Here is an 18,328-nt window from a genome sequence, read left to right on the forward strand (position 1 = left end):
TGGAAAATCCCATGGACGGAGGAGCCTGGTAGGCTGCAGTCCATGGGGTCGCTAAGAGTCGGACACGACTGAGCGACTTCACTTTCACTTTTAGCTTTCATGCATTGGAGAAGGAAATGGCAACCCACTCCAGTGTTCTTGCCTGGAGAATCCCAGGGACGGAGAAGCCTGGTGGGCTGCCGTCTATGGGGTGGCACAGAGTCAGACATGACTGAAGCGACTTAGCAGCAGCAGCAGCAGTAGTCTGTGAATGTCAGCTAGATACTGTTTGTTGATGATGTTGTTGGTTGATGGCATTGTCCTTTGCTGTTTTTTGTCTAGTTCTTCTATCAGTTGTTGAGGATGAGTGTTGAACTTTCCAACTATAATTGTGGATTGTCTCTTCCTTCACTTCTATTGGGTTTTGCTTCACACATTCTGTAGCTCTGCTTTTGGTACTTACACATTTAGAGTGCTATGCTTTGGTGGATCAACCCTTTCCTTATTGCATAATATCCTTCTCTGTCTTGGATAATTTTCTTTGTTCTGAAATCTACTATGCTGTTGCTGCTTAGACGGCTTCAGTTGTGTCCAACTCTGTGTGACCCTATGGACTACAACCCACCAGGTTCCTTGGTCCGTGGGATTCTCCAGGCAAGAATACTGGAGTGGGTAGCCATGCCCTCCTCCAGGGAATCTTCCTGACCCAGGCGTTGAGCCTGGGCCTCCTGAATTGCAGGCAGGTTCTTTACCACTGAGCCACCTGTATTATAGCCACTCCTATTTTCTTTTAAAAATTGAGATATAATCAACATATAACATTATGTTAGTTTCAGGCGTATAATGTAATGATTCAATATTTATATCTACTGCAAAACAATCACTACAATAAGTCTGGTTAACATTCATCAGCATAAATAGCTACAATTTTTCTTCTTGTGATGAGAACTTTTAAGATTTACTCTCTTAGCAACTGTCAAATATACAATACAGCAATGGTAACTATAGTCACCATGCTATAACTTACATCCCCAGGATTTATTTATTTATTTTATAACCAGAAGTTTGTAGCTTTAACCCACTTCTACCCCATTTGCCCACCCCCTACTCCCTGCCTCTGGCAACCACCAAACTGTTCTTTGTATCTATGGGTTCATTTTCATTTTTTAAAGATTCCACTTGTAAGTGAGATCATATGGTATTTGTCTTTCTCTGACTTATTTCACTTAGCGTAATTCCCTCCAGTCCCATCCATGTGGTAGCAAATAGCAAGATACTCTTCTTTCATGGCTGAAAAATATTCCTTTGTGTACATATTCTTTATCCACATTTCCATTGATGGACACTTAGGTTGCTTCCATATCTGCAGGGAACATTGGGGTGCCAATATCCTTTCGAGTTAGGATGTGTTTCCTTCAGAGAAATACCAGAAGTTGCTGTCACAGGGAGCCGGGGCCGGGGGCGTGGCCAAGAAGAGTGAAAATAGGTCACTGGCAACTCCACTGTGCTTCCCCTTTCACTCTTAGATGCTGCCGGGGTCCCTGAAGAGAGAAGACACATGAGGAAACAGGTAAAAACTATTTTGTTCTCTTTTGCAATAGACAAGCATGCATGGAGCAGCCGCTGAAAGCTGGCACAATTTCGGGGGCTGGGAGCACAGTGGGGACTCTCTTCCCTTCTCCTGCCAGTGTGACAACAGGTAGTAGTCCCCTGTCTTTGAGCATCTCTCTGGCGAGTCATCTGAGAGCAGGAGGGTGCCCTGCCCTCACGGGGTGCCCAGGAGGGGAGAGCGGACCCAGGGAGGCCAGCTCTGAGGTCCTGTGAGGCTCTACACGGGCTGGCATTGAGCAGAGCACATGTCGGGAGCCTTTGCGCACAGAGCCGACCGTTCCCAGCCTCCCCAGCCATCCCACCTCAGCAGCCTTCCAATCACAGGCCTGGGACCCACTCCTTGTGCCCCAGAGACCGCCTGAAGCTCCGTGGGGATAAGCATATAGCCCTGCTCTGAGAAGCGTCCCTCTCCCACTGGCCTGGCATCCTCCAGTGGGTCCCCAATGAGGGTGTGACTGGTGGCTGCTGGCAGAGGGGCACCCTTGCCCAACCCCCGGAGGCTAGTCTTTGCCATGAGGAATGGACGCTGGCCCTGGCCACGGCCCTTGTGGGAACCCAAAGGGGGCCCAAAGTGCATCCCTCGGAATACTGACCCTGGGACTAAAGTGTGTAAAATAGCTCCCCTGGCTAAAGAAGTTGGGGTCTTGTGCTGTACTCTAAGCTCCATGCTGGGAAATGCACGAGGCATATACAGCTGGTTAAAGGGCCTGAAAAGGTCTATGCTAAAGAATCCCATTTCACATTTTTTAATCCAGCTTTTCTCAAATGGATATGACCTTAAAGACTTTTTTTTGTGTAATGTGATTAACACCTACAGAGCTGTATGGTCCCGGCATGGAGTGTCTACCCCATTCATGCCTGGGGCCAGACCAGCATGACTTCTGGGCCTGGGAATAGGCCCCCTTGTTAGTTTCAGCCAGCAGCCTAGCTTTCCCCACACTGGTCGTGGACACCCAACAGTCCTTAGCTTAAGCCACACAACCGGAGGAGATAAACAGCCGGAGCGGTTGGGGGCAGGGGCGCTGATGTGTGGGAACTGTTGGCTGGGCAGGGAGGGGGTGGGGAGGAGACGAAGGTCTAGGCTGAGACAGGAGACACACTCTGTTGGCCCGTCCTGGTGACCGCCCCCCCGCCCAGGGACAGGCCTGAAGGGTGCAACCATGCAAATTGGGACTTAAATTTAACTCTATGTAAATGTAACTCTGTGTAAAAGTCTAGTGCGTTAGCTGTCCAGCTCATTGTGTGTGTGCACACACACACACAGGCAGTGGTTGCACATGGGTGGCCCTTGGACCACCTCTAGCCCACGGACAGGTTTTGTTTGACCAGCATGGTGTTTATTTGTTTTGTTTTGTTTCAAAGCAAGACAGGAAACTCTGGCTTCTTGCAGCTTTTAAAACAGTAGAAGATAGGGCAGTGCTGGGCCCACGTTCCCACCTGACTGGAACTGAGATGCATGGCCTTTACTCAAGGCCGCTGTCCCCACCTGGTTGATTTGTTTCCTACCGAGCCCAGGGTATGGGGCGGGGGGTGGGGGGGGCCGGTGCTCTGAATGGTCCCTTGGACCACCTTCTTCTGAGTCCTCTCAGATCCATCTAAATGCTCTCCTGGCATCATACTTAATGACTGGCTTTAGACTTGTTGTTGTTGTTTTCCTGGTCTTTAAAATCAGAGTTTGGTCCTGTCTCTTTCCTATGTGAAACCCTTCCCTGGTTACCCCAAGGTAAGCTCCAAGTCACCTAGGGCCTGACATTTGAGGTGCTCAGCAGTTTGGTGCCACTCAAAGCTTGAGAGCTGGCCAGCAAGTTTATAGAAGTTTGGATGGATGATTGATTGGATGGATGGATGGTTGGAAGAAAGGAAGAAGTGCTAGTCCTGCAGGGTGTTGGGCTGATGGGAGAGGAATGGCATATCCTGAAAAGGCCCATGAGCTTCTGGAATTCCCTATCCTGCTGTGCAACCAGTCACTGTTCTCTGGGGATCAGGGAAAAGGGGTTGGCATAGGTGCGCAAGAAGAGCTGTCTGGAAGATGTCAGCGACCAGGTGGCTCAAAGACAAACTCTTCCTGGCCCAGGCTCCTGCCTAGACACAGCACCATGCATCTCCTTGGCCCCTCGCTCCTGCTTCTCGGTAAGGATGGCAGTCTCCGTGGGTCCTTGGGTCTGGGCTGATGGTGGAATCTGGAGGAGGAGGAAAGACAGGGGAAGAGAAGAGTAAATGTGGGGCAGGGTGGGGACAGGCAGTGTGTGTGTGTGTATATATATATGTATATATATATCTGTGTGTGTGTGTGCGTGTGTTTGGGCTTCCAAGGTGGCGTTAGTGGCAAAGAACATGCTTGCCAAGGCAGAAGACATGAGTCACGGGTTCGATCCCTGGGTTGAAAGATCCCCTGGAGGAGGGCATGACAACTCACTCCAGTATTCTTGCCTGGAGGATCCCCATAGACAGAGGAGCCTGGCAGGCTACAGTCCATAGGGTCACAAGGAGTCAGACACGACTGAAGTGACTTAGCACGCATGCACGCACATATCCAGGGGATCTTCCCAACCTAGGGATTGAATCTGGGTCTCCCGCATCGCAGGCAGATTCTTTACCATCTGAGCCACCAGGGAAGCTTATACGTGTATGTGTGTGTGTGTGTGTGTGTGTATACACATACACCTCTCCCTCTCCCTCCCTGTCTCTTCAGGGGAAATTCTTTATTCCTTTGAAAGTTCTCAGTGTCCCTCACTAGTGTTTTCTGTTCATTTTGGTGGGTTCCAGAATACTTGGCTTTCTCTGACTCAGCCTGGAACTTTAAGCATCCTAAGACCCTCTATGCCTGGGATGGAGCTTGCGTCTGGATCCCTTGCACATACAGTTCGGTAAAGGGTAGTGGACACACCCTAGATAACCTGACTGTGTACCACAATTTTACGTTTGACAAGAAGACCAAGCACTACAACGGGACCATCCTCTATAATAAGAGCCTGAAAACCAAGGAGTCTACCCCCCGTCAGGAAAGGGTACAATTCTTGGGAAACAACAGAAACAATTGTACCCTTCTCATCAATCCTGTCAAAGTCGATGACAGCGGCCTTCTGGGGCTGAGGGTGACATCAGGGACTGACAAATGGATGGAATCTCTAGACCTCAACATCTCTGGTAAGGCCCTGAGGATGGGTCCCTTTGTCTCAGCAGGGAGGAAATGGGGAAACATCCGACTCCTGGGACTGATCACAAACTGGGTTGCCTGCAGAGGCCAGACGGGGATGCCAGAGAGTGACCATGGTGGCACAAGGACCCTGTGGTGCCCATGGCAAACTGGAGTGTGGGCGTTCACCCCTCCTTGAGCAGACTGCCTGCCACTCAGCTCCTGTACGTTCTAGAATCTGGCTTCCGGGTTGCCTGATTTTTTCAGAGAACATGGAGATCTGAATTTTCAAGGGAAACCTCCCAGTGTGTTAATGTGAGGGATTAATTCTAATTAGCTCTATGTGGCTATCTGACACACGGATAGAGTATGAACAAAACACAGGTGTGGGGACCCCACTCCAGGCGGCATGCTCACTCAGTTCCATAGCCTGTGGATTCGGTGGGTGGTACTATGCAGCCCTATGTTTGGGGTGAGAGATGCCACAATATGAGGGTGACCCAGCCCCAGGGACAGCGGAGACTGGCTGCACAACAGACCTCTCCACTAAAGGAAAGTAAACACAGAAGGCAAACACCAGGACATGTGACTGAAGTAAGCGTAAACCATAAGACACAGTTCCTAAGGAGGACCAGCTTTCACAAGCCCTTTCAGAGGGTATTTTGGCTGAGCAGAGAAAGGCAGGCCCGGGGAGGGGTGGACGGAGTGACCGGAGATTCCTGATGGGTTACTTGGGGCAGGGTGTCTACAGTGGGTCCATCTCTCAGGCTTCCAGAGTTGTCCCTGCTCTTTTTGTTTTTCTTTTTTTTTAAAACAGTTTTATTGAGATAAGTCTAATACAACTCACCTACGAAAAGTATTTTTTGGTGTATTTATAGACATGTTCAACCATTACCACAGTCAATTTTAGAACATTTACATCACCTAGAACTGCAGTGCCTTCACCTGTCACTCCTGTGATAGCTAATTTGTGTGTAGATATGGCTGGGCTACAGTAGCCTGGAATGTGATCGAACGTTATTTTGGATTCTCTATGAAGATGTTTTTAGATAAGATTAATATTTATTTTATTTATTTTTTAAAATTTATTTGTTTAATTGGAGGATAATTACTTTACAATATTGTGATGGTTTTTGCCACACATCAGTGTAAATCAGTCACAGGTATACAGGTGTCCCCTCCATCCTGAACCCCGCTCCCACCTGCCTCCCCACCCTATCCACCCAGGTTGTACAAAGAGCATTGCTGTGGGTGTCCTGCTTCACACACCAAACACACACTGGTTATCTATTTTACACATGGCAGTGTATATGTTTCAGTGCTACTTTCTCAAATCATCCCACCCTCTCCTTCTCCCACTGAGTCCCTGCTCTTTTGCAGAGAGTGCTCCTCAACCCCACATAGAGCTCCATCAGGAAATCCAGGAGGACCAGGAAGTCACTGTCACCTGCTCACTGAATTTCGCCTGCCATAATTACCAGGTCCATTTGCAGTGGTCCCTGGAGGGGTCTGTGACCACCTCTACTATCCTCTCCCCTGAGATGGTCGCCACCAAGAGCCGCCTTAGTTTCCAGCCCAAGTGGACTCATGATGGCAAGAACCTGACCTGCCAGCTCTGGGACCCCATGAAACAGCGGATACTCTCGGAGAAAACGGTGTTGCTGGAAGTGAAGCGTGAGTCTCCCCGATGCTCCTGTGGGAGGGACGAGGGTCCTGTCCTCTCTTCACCCCCTCAAAGAGGCATGGGAGCTCAGAGAAGGAAGCATGATGGGTCTGTGGGCACCCGCAGATGGGATTGGTCCAGGCAGAGCTTCGGCACCCCCTCTATCTTTCCCATCATCAGCGCTGGTGTTTCAGGGCATGAATTCATGATAGCATCTGCTTCCCAGGTGGCACTTGTGGTAAAGCAGGAGACATAAGAGATGCAGGTTTGATCCCTGGGCCGGGAAGATCTCCTGGGGGAGGGCATGGCAATCCACTCCAGAATTCTTACCTGGAGAATCCCCCTGGACAGAGGGGCCTGACAGGCTACAGTCCGTGGGGTCACAAAGAGTTGGACATGACCAAAGCGACTGAGCATGCACGCATGCCAGTCAAACAGAATAAAATAATTTAATCTATCCTCAAGCCATGACATGATTTGGGGATCACTTGGCTAAGGGTTTTTTGTTCCCCTGGGGGGATGGAGTGAAGAATTTTTTCACATCATTATTGGAGGCTCATTCATTCATTCAATAAATATTTATTGTGAACCTACTAGGCGCTAAGCCGTATTATGGCTGCCAGGCATAGAGCAGTGAGCAAAGTTCTTGCCCACGTGGAACTAGCATTGCAGTGGGGTTAGAGCAAATAGATGATCAGGGGAATACAGAACAAAACTTTAGGTGGTGCTGAGTGTAGTTAAGAAAAAATAGGGACTTCCTTGGTGGTCCAGTGGTTAAGACTCTGCCTTGCAATGCAGGGGGCACAGGCTCCGTTTCTAGTCAGGGAACTAAGATCCCACATGCTGGAGAGCAACTAAACTCATGTGCCAAAACCAGAAAGTCCATGTGCTGCAATTAGAGAGTCCGTGCTCCACAACTGGAGTCTGTGTGCTTCAATGAAAGATCCCACATGATGCAACGATGACCATGTCCTGCAGCTAAGTCCCAACTCAGCCAAATAAATAAATGTTTTAAAAGAGAGAAAGTAAAAGGAAATCAGGGCTAGGACAGAGAGAGTGAGGGGTGGAGGCTTAACTCAAGCTGAGACTCAGTTAAGGAAGGGACTGAGGGGGGCACACAGTATCTTTGTGAGAAGAGCAATCCAGAGAGAGGGAAGAACAAGTCCAAGACCTTGAGGTAGGAACTTGGCATGTCTGCATCAGAGCAAGGGGTCCAGGGGCCCAATGGTAGGAAAGGAAGGCCAAGAGGGACTGGGACACTAGATCTCAGGGGCTGCAGTGAGGGGTTTGGGTTTTTCTCTAAGTGTGGAATCCACCGAACGGCTTCAAGCAGGGGAGTGGCAAGCTCTGATGGACCGTCCTGGGAATGCTGCTGGCTGCTGGCAGAGACCAGAGCTTTGGGGACTGGGCTTGGAGGGAGCAGGGAGATGACTCGGGAGGCTGTGACAGTCCTCTGGTGCTTGAACCAGCCCACCTTTGTTGACAAGGGCAACAAGGAGTGGCTCCAGACTCGCGCCCCACTCTGTGTAGGCTGCTTCTTTATCAGAATAAAAGGGCTGCAACTTCTCAGCACTTAACACCCTCGGAGAATTTCCTACCCCTTCTGCACTGTCCTCTGCTCCTCCAGATGCACCAAAGTTGGAGATCCAGGTCAGCCCCGAAGAAGCCACTGTCACAGAGGGAGAGTCTGTGACCATGAGGTGCCAGGTCATCAGCAGCAACCCGCCGCACTGGAGTGTGTCCTGGTTCAAGGACAGGACAAAACTGAAGGAGCAGGGGACAACACTCGTTCTGCCCGAAGTGACCAGGACGATGAGCGGGCAGTACACGTGCCAGGTCTCCAACGATGTGGGCTCAAGACAGTCAGATGCGGTGGATCTCCAGGTGCACTGTGAGCCTCCCGGGAGCTGCAAAAGGGGCAGGCTGGGAGTCAGCAGGGGCGCCACCCAGGCCTTCAGGAGGGGACCCATAGAGGCCTCTGCTCACCCCACCCCCCGCTTCGGCCCCTTCTTCCAGATGCTCCAGAACCTTCCTGGGTTCAGCTCTCCCCCTCACCAATTAAAGAAGGAGTTACAGTAGAGCTGACTTGTATGTCAGCAGCCAATCCTCCTCCAGCGAATTACACCTGGTACTTCAATGAGCAAGAAATACCTGGAAAGAACGGCAGGACCTTCCAGATCCCTCAAGTCCTCGTCAAGCATGCTGGGAGGTACTCCTGCTTGGCAGAAAATAGTCTTGGGCCTGGATCTGTTGACCGGGAAGCTGACTTGGATGTCCAGTGTGAGTAGTCGCAGAGGGAATAGAAGAGTCCGAGCAGGGACAGCAAGCAGAAACCAGGGGCTCCCGACAGATTAGCTTCTGGGAGGCGGGCGTTGTGCTATAGTTCACAGTCATGTCCTTAGCACCAGAACAGGCCTGGCTTGTGGGAGGTGCTCAGTAGATGTTTGTTGACTGAATGAACGGCAAGCTGCCAGGGTCCCATGAGGGACACAGAGACTTGGCATCGCTATGCAGCGACTGAGTCCCTGGAGAGGTCCTGAAGTTTTTGAGAACTGGGGCAAAATGCCTTGTTACCTCTCTGTCATCTGGCCCTGTTTAGCACCAGTGAGTCTTGTCACTGAGCAGAGCCTGGGACAAAGAGAGTCCCTGTATTTGATCCTTGGACCCTGGGGTGTCATAGTATGGGCCAAATACACTGGATACTCAAATCCTGGAATCTAGACAATGGATATGGTTCACACTAGTGGCAGCAATGTGTTTACCACTTGCCGTGTGGCGCTAATGGCCTCCTCTCACTCCGTCCTCACAATGGTTCCACAAGGTTAGTTACTCACAGGACCCCATTTGACAGATAAGTAAACTGAGGTCTGCAGCCTCCAAGTGGCAGGATCCAGCAGTCTAGCTCCAGAGCTATGCTTCTTCTTTTTTAAATGAATGCCCTTGCTCTATGACCAAGCCTTGACAGCTCCCAGACCCATGCAGAGATCCACAAACAGCAGCCCCTCCTTGCTTAGCACCATATGTATATACTCTGCCCAGAGCTGTTCTCTTAACCACTGCACCATCCTACCTCAAACCACAACCAGGCCAAATGGCCAGGGCAAGAGGGAAGCACAAGCCTTCCCTCAGCTAACTGACAAACTGCATCAATGCAGGGCATGGGGAGAGCAGAGAGGAAGCCAGAAGGAACAGATACTGATATTAGAGGTAGCTATCTTTTCTTCATCCATCTCTCTGGTTTTCTCCCAGATCCCCCCAAGGGGGTCACCACGGTGATTCAAAACCCCACACCGATTCGAGAAGGCGACAGTGTGACCCTGTCCTGCACCTTCAATTCCAGTAACCCCAGAGTTACTCGATATAACTGGAACAGCCCAGGCTCCCAGGACCAGACATCACAGAAGCTGACGATTCAAAAAGTCACCTGGGATGCACAGCCAGTCAAATGCGAAGCCTGTAACCAGTGGTGTTCGTGGTCTCCCTCTGTCAACCTGAACGTCCTCTGTGAGTGCCCCAGGCCCGGGGGAACTGGGGGGTGGCCCAGTTGGGATAATGGGGTTCTAAGAGTAAGGAGCCCGAAGCCTGGACCACAGTTCTCACAGAGAACTGAGGGATGAGAGTCAGGCCTCGGAGCCAAGGGGAGAGGGAGTCTTGGGGACAGAAGGAGGGAAAGGGATGCCAGAGGTCAGCCTGAGGTCCTTGCTCTCCAGATGCCCCCAGGGACGTCAACATTCAGATCAGCCCTCATACAGAGATTCAATCTGAGAAGCAGGTCCTCCTCAAGTGTCAGTACTCAAGTAGCCGTCCTGAGGATGTCCACTTCTTCTGGAAGAAAGATGGAAGCCTTCTGGAGAGAGGGGACACGCTTACCTTTAACAGTATCTCTCCAGAAGATTCGGGAACCTACCACTGCTTGGTCAACAACTCCATAGGACAGACCTCATCTGAGGCCCGTGAGCTCCAAGTGCTGTGTGAGTGGCTGGAGCTGGAGGCGGACAGCAGAGATGGGCAGAGGACCAGTGACCTGAATCCTGACTTTGCTTGTCCTGCAGATGCTCCCAGGAGGCTGCGTGTGTCCATAAGCCCGAAAGACGGGGTGGTGGAGGGGAAGACAGCAGTCCTGACCTGCGAGAGCGACGCCAACCCTCCCACCTCCCACTACGACTGGTTTGATGGGAATAACCAAAACCTCCACCATTACGGTCAGATGCTGAGGTTGGAGCCCGTGAAGCTGCAGCATGCAGGCAGCTACTGGTGCAGGGGGACCAACCGTCTGGGCCAGAGCCAGTCGCCCCCCAGCACCCTCACTGTTTACTGTAAGGCCCCCTCCTTCTTCTCTGGCCCTGGCCACTCCTGGGGCTTCCTCCTTGGCTGTGCTGCTGTGTGTTCAGATCACATCCCTGATCCTGCCCTGCGTTCCCTTCCTCTCCTGCAGGGGACGGGGGTGTGGGGAACCCTGTGCTCAGAGGCCCCCCTGCTCCACACACAGCTCTTCCATCTTCCTTCTGCTCAGTCTCTTCAGACTCCAGGAGGACTCCCTCTCTGCCTGCCCACCTCCTTTCAGACACCCTGAGCTCCTATTGGCTCCCTCTCTCTGCCCCTCCCTCTCTGTCTCACCCTTGAAAGGCTGCTTGTTTCTATCTTTTGATTTTTTTTTTTACCAGTTTTTTTTTTTTTAAAAGACAATGCAAGTACATGGTAAAAAAAAGAAAAGAAAAGAAACAGCATGGAAGGGTAAATAGTGGAAGGACAGTCACTTATCCTTTCTTGCTACCTGAGAACTCTGCCTCCTCTCCGCCCTCAAGGCTTTCACTGTTGGCTGGGTATGTCTCCTTGCAGAAATATTCTGTTTGTGCACAATAGGCCTCTAGAGACTTGTGTCCATACACCCTTCTTTGTTACTTAGACTTTTGAAGAGCTCACACATTGCCTTGAATTTTCCTTTCTTCATGTAATGGGGGCTTCCCTGGTGGCTCAGATGGTAAAGAATCTGCCTGCAATGCTGGGGACCTGGGTTGGATCCCTGGGTCGGAAAGACCCCCGGGAGAAGGGAATGGCAACCCACTCCAGTACTCCTGCCTGGAGAATTCCATGGACAGAGGAGCCTGGTAGGCTATAGTCTGTGGGGTTGCAAAAAGTCAGACACGACTGAGCGGCTAACACTTTCACTTTCCATGTAATAACAGCACTTGGAGATTGTTCTAGATTTGTGCATAAACAGATGTCTGAAGAGTCTGGAAACATAGGGGGAAATATTCACTTATTGTGTTTTTCTCAGATTAGTGATTGGAGCCAGGACTTTAAACTTAGCAGATCCTCAGCATGTAAAGCTGGTGCTAAAGCGAGCCAACCTAAGTGTGTCATTCGGAAGAGTGACCTAACACCACGTTCCCTAGGTCTCTCCTCCGCAGACACCCTGAGACCTGCCTTTTTTCCTCAGGGTGCAATGTTGCAAAACTATGTGCCCAGTGCCCTCCTCAAGGCTGGACACAGTCTCCTGCTCCGGGCACACCCACAAGGAGAACTGTAGGCTAGGTTCCTGCCTGGACTTGCTGAGTTGAAGGACAAGAGATTTTAAGTAAAGCCAAGTGGCCCTTGGGGCTTCCCAGGTGGTGCTAGTGGTAAAGAACCCACCTGCCAATGCAGGAAATGGAAGATCCCTGGGTCAGGAATATCCCCTGGAGGAGGGCATGGCAACCCACTCCAGTATTCTTGCCTGGAGAATCCCATGGACAGAGGAGCCTGGAGGGCTACAGTCCATGGGGTCGCAAAGAGTCAGACACAACTGAAGCAACTTAGCACACGCTCACACGCAAGAGGCCTTTCTGATGAGACAGTATCATTTATGAGGGTCGCATGCTCTTCATGTGCCTGAGTCCATCACAAAGCAGACGCTCCTCTTGAAAACCAATTGCACTTCCCTCCTAATGAGATGTCCAGAGGGCAGGGCTGGCTTCTCCCTCTTGTTCTGAGTCAAGTGCCCGGGGCATGGAGGATTTTCACAGGCTAGAAGGACAGTGGCCTCACAGAGAGAAGCCGAGGATACCTCCCAGGCAAAGGGCGGAGCAGGCCTGCTCCCCGACTGAGGCTGTGCCATCAGCTGACGTACCTCCCTTCTCCATCAGACAGTGCTGCCACCATCAGCAGGCGTGCGGCCTTGGGAGTGGGGTTCTGCCTGGCCATCTTCCTTCTGGCCATCTGGGGAGTCAAGCTTCAGCGGAGGTGAGTGCCTCCCACCACCTGCCTCCTTTGCTTTGCCTCCCCCATTCCAGTGAGTGGGTCCCTGGTCACTCAGCCTTGCAGCCCCCAGCATGCTGGGTCCTCAGGGTGCTCTCCCCAGGCCCTTCGGCCTCCCTGATCACGTCTTTATTTCTCAGTTGGAAGAGGATTCAGAGACAGCAGGGCCTTCAGGAAAGTTCCAGTGGACAGAGCTTCTTTGTGAGGAATTTAAAGGTAGGAGGGCAGAAAGAGGGAATGCAGGGCAGGTCTTGAAGTCAAGAAAGAAGCAAAGTGGAAAATCAACTATGTGTCAATTAAAAAATAAAAAAGAACTTTCCTGGTGGTCCAGTGGTTAAGACTTCGCCTTCCAATGCAGGGCATGTTGGGTTCCAACAGGTAGCTAGGATCCCACATGCCACAGGACCGACAAACGGAAACTTAAGACAAAAGCAATATTGTAACAAATTCAATAAAGGCTTTAAAAAGGACGGTCCACATTAAAAAAAAAATCTTTAAAAAGAAACACAGTGGACATGGGTGATAGACTACTGTGGGGGTGGGTGGGGGAGCTAGGATGGGGAGAGGAGTGATAAGAGCTGAAATTTTGTCTTTCTCTCAGGCTAGAAGGACCCCCCAAGCCGAACGCCCCACCTCCCTGGGGTGCTACAACCCAGTGATGGAAGATGCAGTCAGCTATGCTACCTTGAGCTTTCCTCTTGGCGAGACTGACACACGGAGACTTAGGTACCGGGGGGGCGACACCTGCACCCTGGGAGGGACATGGGGTAGCGCTCCCGTCCCGCCTTCCTCTTTGCTTCATCTTCTCATTCCAGCTCTGTAATGACCCCCTGGAGAATGGTCTAGGGAACTGGATCTATGCCTTCAAGCAGGGGCCAGTCTCCCTCACCAAGGCTGAGGCTTCATGAAACACACACACGAGTTCACTCGGTGGACACCTGAGCTCCTGCTGTGAACACAGGGGGCTGAGAAGCTGGGGGTGCTCTTAGGGGCTAGGGGAGTTGGAAAAAGGAACAAATTGCATGCAAAAGTCTTCACCTGTGGTTATCTATCTGCCTTCCCTCTCAGAGATGCAGGGAGCTCAGAGATGCAGGAAATTCCCCCAAGCAGGGACGACAGGGTCACCTATGCTGTGGTGCAGAACTGTCAAGTGGTAAGAGGGCAGGGCTGTAGGAGGCGGGGGGAGGGGGGACCTGGCCTCGCCCCTGCGTCCCAGAAGGGAAGGACCCGGTGGGCTCTGTGGTGGCAGATGCTGGGCAGGGGGAGGGCTGCCCAGGCCCTGGCATGGTCAGAGCCGGGGCAGGCATCTCCCAGTTAGAGAGGTCAACTGCGGCCAGTTTCCAGACGAGAGGGCTTCGTCTTGGGCCCTTGGGACCCCGGGGTGGGGATAGGGGGAGCCAGGAGGGAAGGGGCAGTGGGAGTGGACAGTGGAAAGCTGCTCACCACACTGTGGCTTCCTCAGGCCGACTATGAGAACGTGACTCCGGAGGTCCTAGACGATGAGGGCATTCATTACTCGGAGCTGGTCCATTTTGGGAATGGGAAGCGGGCAGTGGCCCAGGAAGGAGTGGAATACGTGACCCTCAAGCACTGATGGGCCAAAACCTTCTCAGCTCCTGCTGCTCTGCTGGGGCATTATACACGTGCATGCACGCATGCACAGTTACTTCAGCCCAGCTGGTGCAGAGAACTTTGTATGTGGCCCAGACACAGTGTCCCTTCTTCGCACTGGTAACCCTCCAAAGGGTTCGTTCCTGGTCCTTTCCTCTCAGCGTCTCATCTACATACCTACCTTGAACTGTACAAATCTTCCCCTGCCCCTCCCCAGCCATCTGTCACCTCCTGTGTGTGTGTGGTCTGTTAGTCGCTCAGTCGTGTCCAACTCTTTGTGACCCCATGGACTGTAGCCTGCCAGGCTCCTCTGTCCATGGGATTCTCCGGGCAACAATACTGGAGTGGGTTGCCATGCCCTTCTCCAGGGGATCTTCCCGAACCAGGGATTGAACCTGGGTCTGCTGCATTGCAGGCCAAACCTTTACCGTCTGAGCCACCATCTGCCCCCTCCCAAACCCCATCCCCTAGATGGCCGTGTCCCCGCTGGGATCAGCTGGTCATTATTTTTATTTCTCTCTCATCCCGTTCCTTTGACAAGTGACCCCTGCTCGATAACTGCACTCACTAATATAATGCCTAACTTTTGCCTCCGGGACAAAGCCCAGGAAATGAGGAACATAAACGAGGTAGAGAGAGGCACTGCCCTGGGCCAGTTCCTCCTCTAGGAGGCATTCCACGGAGAGGATTATGCTGCTGTGGCCCCTGTCCTTGGAGGTCTCGGGGTCTGAGATGTACACCGATGTGGATACAAGTGTAAGAGACACAGAGCTGCACAATAAACCTGACTCAGATGTTGCATCAAACAGCCAGTGAGTGATTTCCAGTCTGCAGAGTCTGAGTGGGGACAGGGAGATGGGGCAGGCATCCAAGGGCTTGGGAAGAAGGGAAAGGTCATGATCAAATCACCAGATTGGAGAACCCATCTTCTGGTTGCCAAGAGTCCACTGGCATCACAGAGAGAGTCTAGGTCTCGACTCTTCCACCTGACCAGCCAAGTGAGCTTGGGCAGAGTTCACTGGCTTCTCTAAGCCTCAGTTTCTTCATCTGTTAAAAAGAAGATGCAGGTGGTTCGAGATAGGAAATGAGCTATAATCTTATGTCATATTATAAGAAGGCTAACACAGCAGCCAAAAGTCCCTAAAAATCAAATTCCTATCTGATTTGCATCTCTTGAAGACTGTGAAAAGGGGAAGCCAACTCATTACTCACAGCACTTCTCAAAAAGTGGTCTTGCTGAGTTCTTTCACAACCCACAGCTGCATGGCTTCTCGAAGACCTGGAGGGACCTCTCACCCTTTCTACCTTCGTTTACCCCCACTCGTTTTCTAGTATGTTTCCTGGCCGACTTGCCCTCTGCTTCTCCGTCTGTTCTCTCTCTACCCGTTCCACTTCGGCCAAGGGGCCAAAGCTCATTCTCCTTTGGGGCAGGAAAGTGTGGTTCATCAATCAGCAAGATGCCCAGCAAATTCCTGGCCTGTGATGGGTGTTCTGAAGACATCACCTTCCTTTCCTGCCCCCAACATTCCCCCCTGCCCAACACCAGATGCTCTCTGCAAGGTCGTCCTTGGGATACCCGAGGAGTGGGGTGCTGATTTCCCCATCTAACTTCTTGTCCCTGGTTTGACTTCTTCCTCTTTTTTCTTTCTTTTTTGGCCACACCATGTGGGTTGGGGCATCTCAGTTCTGGGGCCCTCACAGTGAAAGTGCTGAGTCTTAACCATTGGACTTCCAGGGAACTTCTTGGTTCCCTTGGTTTATACCTCTTATGAGCACCATATGCTTTTTTTTAGAGAAGGCTTTGAGGACTGTTGAAATGAGAGGGGAAAGGCTTGGGAACCAGAATCACTGAACCCATTCAACCATTTAACTACTGAACACCTGCCACTACATCCAGCACAGAACCAGTTATCGGGATACCAAAAAAAAAGATAGAGCATGGTCCTAATCTTAGGGGGTCTCTGGTCTAGCTGCCCAGAGGGTTTTAGACGCCCAAGGAGCTGGAGGCAGCCTGAGGAGGCCTGGCACGGGGTTCCCTGGCAACCAGCAGGTGACTTCCATCCTGTCCCCATGCATGGCTGCTGATATCAACCTACTTCATGTCCAATTGCCCAAGAGACGTAGCTGTCATCAGTGAGACGTGCACAGCAGAGACTGGGCAGCCCTGGGCCCAGAACACATGCAAGCCCCGCATCCAGCCCCAGACCTCACCGTCCTCCTCCAGACAATAGACCATTCATACGACTCAGTGAGTCCCTGCTGTGTATGCAACCAGCAGTGGACAGAGCAGACAGAAAGCTTCACCCTCACTGGCTAACAGTCTAGTAGTTGTTGCTGTTTAGTCGCTAAGCCATGTCTGACTCTTTTGGGACCCCATGAACTATAGCCTGCCAGGCTCCTCTGTCCGTGGGATTCTCCAGGCAAGAATCCTGGAGTGGGTTGCCATTTCCTTCTCCAGGAGATCTTCCTGACCCAGGGATGGAACCTGCATCTCCTGCATTGGCAGGAAGATTCTTTACCACTGAGCCACCAGGGAAGCCGTACATTTTAGCTGAGGAGCTGGCAAATCTGGTGTCTCAGTGTTTCAGGTGCTCAGAATAAACAACACAAAGTGACAGCAGAGGGGCTGGAGCAGAGGCAGGGCCCGTAGGATGCAGGGACCGAACGAGCCTCTGAGGCTGTGATGCTTGGCAGACACCTGGCCTGCCACGCGAGACAGCCAGCAGAGAAGAGCTTGAAGACCCGCAGTCTCCCTTGGCACCCAGCTTTGTTCATCTCCCAAACACTCATCACAACAGCTAAAATGGCACTTTTGTTGATTTTTTCCCCAGCCCTGTCCGTTTCTGAGTATTTCCAAAAGAAAAACCCTAAACAGCAGGTGGTGAGTTCTTCTATATCCCAGGGGAGGTGCTGGATGACATATACAGGACTTGGAAGGGAGGCGGCAGAGAACCTGAGATTTAAAGGGAAATACGACCATTTCTTTGGAGGGAGCTGTGGATCCGCAGAGAATCTCACGCTGCCCGCACTTGAAGTCTGATGGGGAGCATTTCCAGGGAGCCACTTGGAGAAGCTTATTCTGGGTGACATGGAATTAGGGGAGGACATAGTGGCCTGGTGACTGACACACACGCCCAAGAAAGCTGAAGTCCAGAGAGGCCGTATTGTCAGTCTCACACAGGAGAGAGACAGACAGATAGACAGACACCTGCTATGTGTCAGAGAAACAGGACCACAGAGACAGCCTGGGGCCATTTAAATCTCACTTAGGGAGGATGGGGCTTCCCAGGTGGCTCAGTGGGTAAAAGAGCCCATCTGCAATGCAGGAGATGCAGCGAGATGCGAGTTGGATCTCCATGTCAGGAAGTTCCCCTGGAGTAGGGAATGGCAGCCCATTCCAGTATTCTTGCCTGGAGAATCCCATGGACAAAGGAGCCTGGTGGGCTACAGTCCATGGGGTCGCGAAGAGTCGGACACGACTGAAATGACTAAGCAGGCACGTAGGGAGGATGACGCCAACAGGGAGGTGAATGACTGAGTTCCCAAAGGCTGAGAAAGGTAAGCAGCCAGATGAAGGGGCCACCCAGCGTCCCTACAAGTGCCCCCAGGAGGGATCCCCTCTGCCATCAGTGCAGCTCAGAGAGGGGCAGGGCAGACCACTGCCCGGGTACTTCAGTGCCGTCCATCTCAACTTTGCTTGTTCCTGGTCTCTCCTCCTCCTGCTCCTGCCGACACAGGGAGGGTCAGTAACCACTGTCAGAACTTTCTTGGTGATCCAGTGGCTAAGACTCCGTGCTCCCAATGCAGGGGAGCCAGGTTCAAACCCTGGCCAGGGAACTAGATCCCGCATGCTGTAACTAAAATCCAGCACAGCCAAATAAATTTAGAAAAAATAAATATAAATATGAAAAAAGCAACCACGGTCATCAGGTCAGAGGGGAGAGGAGAGGCCTGTTATCAGATACGGGGAGAGTGGAAACTCCAACTAGGCATGATGATCTCATTACCCCACATTACCACCTACTACATGCCAAGTGGAGGTGCTATGGTGACCAGAGGGACTTTTTTAGTCTCTGAGAGTGAGTCTGGCC

General features: G+C 51.7%; 1 protein-coding gene across 5 annotated transcripts; it reads left to right on the plus strand.

Moving 5' to 3' along the window:
- Nucleotides 1-1,492: 1,492 nt before the first annotated feature.
- CD22 (CD22 molecule) lies at nucleotides 1,493-17,156 on the plus strand. 5 transcript variants are annotated; one of them, XM_025269817.2, is made up of 14 exons: nucleotides 1,493-1,549; nucleotides 3,665-3,720; nucleotides 4,357-4,737; nucleotides 6,107-6,400; nucleotides 8,017-8,280; nucleotides 8,406-8,669; nucleotides 9,639-9,893; nucleotides 10,100-10,360; nucleotides 10,442-10,705; nucleotides 12,515-12,611; nucleotides 12,767-12,842; nucleotides 13,228-13,352; nucleotides 13,695-13,779; nucleotides 14,089-14,561. In XM_025269817.2, exons 2-14 carry the CDS (start codon nucleotides 3,687-3,689, stop codon nucleotides 14,218-14,220), a joined length of 2,532 nt encoding a protein of 843 aa, XP_025125602.1. In that variant the 5' UTR covers nucleotides 1,493-1,549; nucleotides 3,665-3,686; the 3' UTR covers nucleotides 14,221-14,561. The 5 variants fall into 5 exon arrangements, with proteins under 5 accessions (XP_025125602.1, XP_025125600.2, XP_025125604.1 ...); XM_025269815.2 differs by having other exon boundaries at nucleotides 1,500-1,549; nucleotides 3,576-3,720; XM_044932229.1 differs by lacking the exons at nucleotides 1,493-1,549; nucleotides 14,089-14,561 and adding an exon at nucleotides 17,069-17,156 and having other exon boundaries at nucleotides 1,570-3,720.
- The last annotated feature ends 1,172 nt before the right edge of the window (nucleotides 17,157-18,328 follow it).

The sequence above is a fragment of the Bubalus bubalis genome, chromosome 18 (assembly GCF_019923935.1).
Source record: "Bubalus bubalis isolate 160015118507 breed Murrah chromosome 18, NDDB_SH_1, whole genome shotgun sequence".
Taxonomy (NCBI): domain Eukaryota; kingdom Metazoa; phylum Chordata; class Mammalia; order Artiodactyla; family Bovidae; genus Bubalus; species Bubalus bubalis.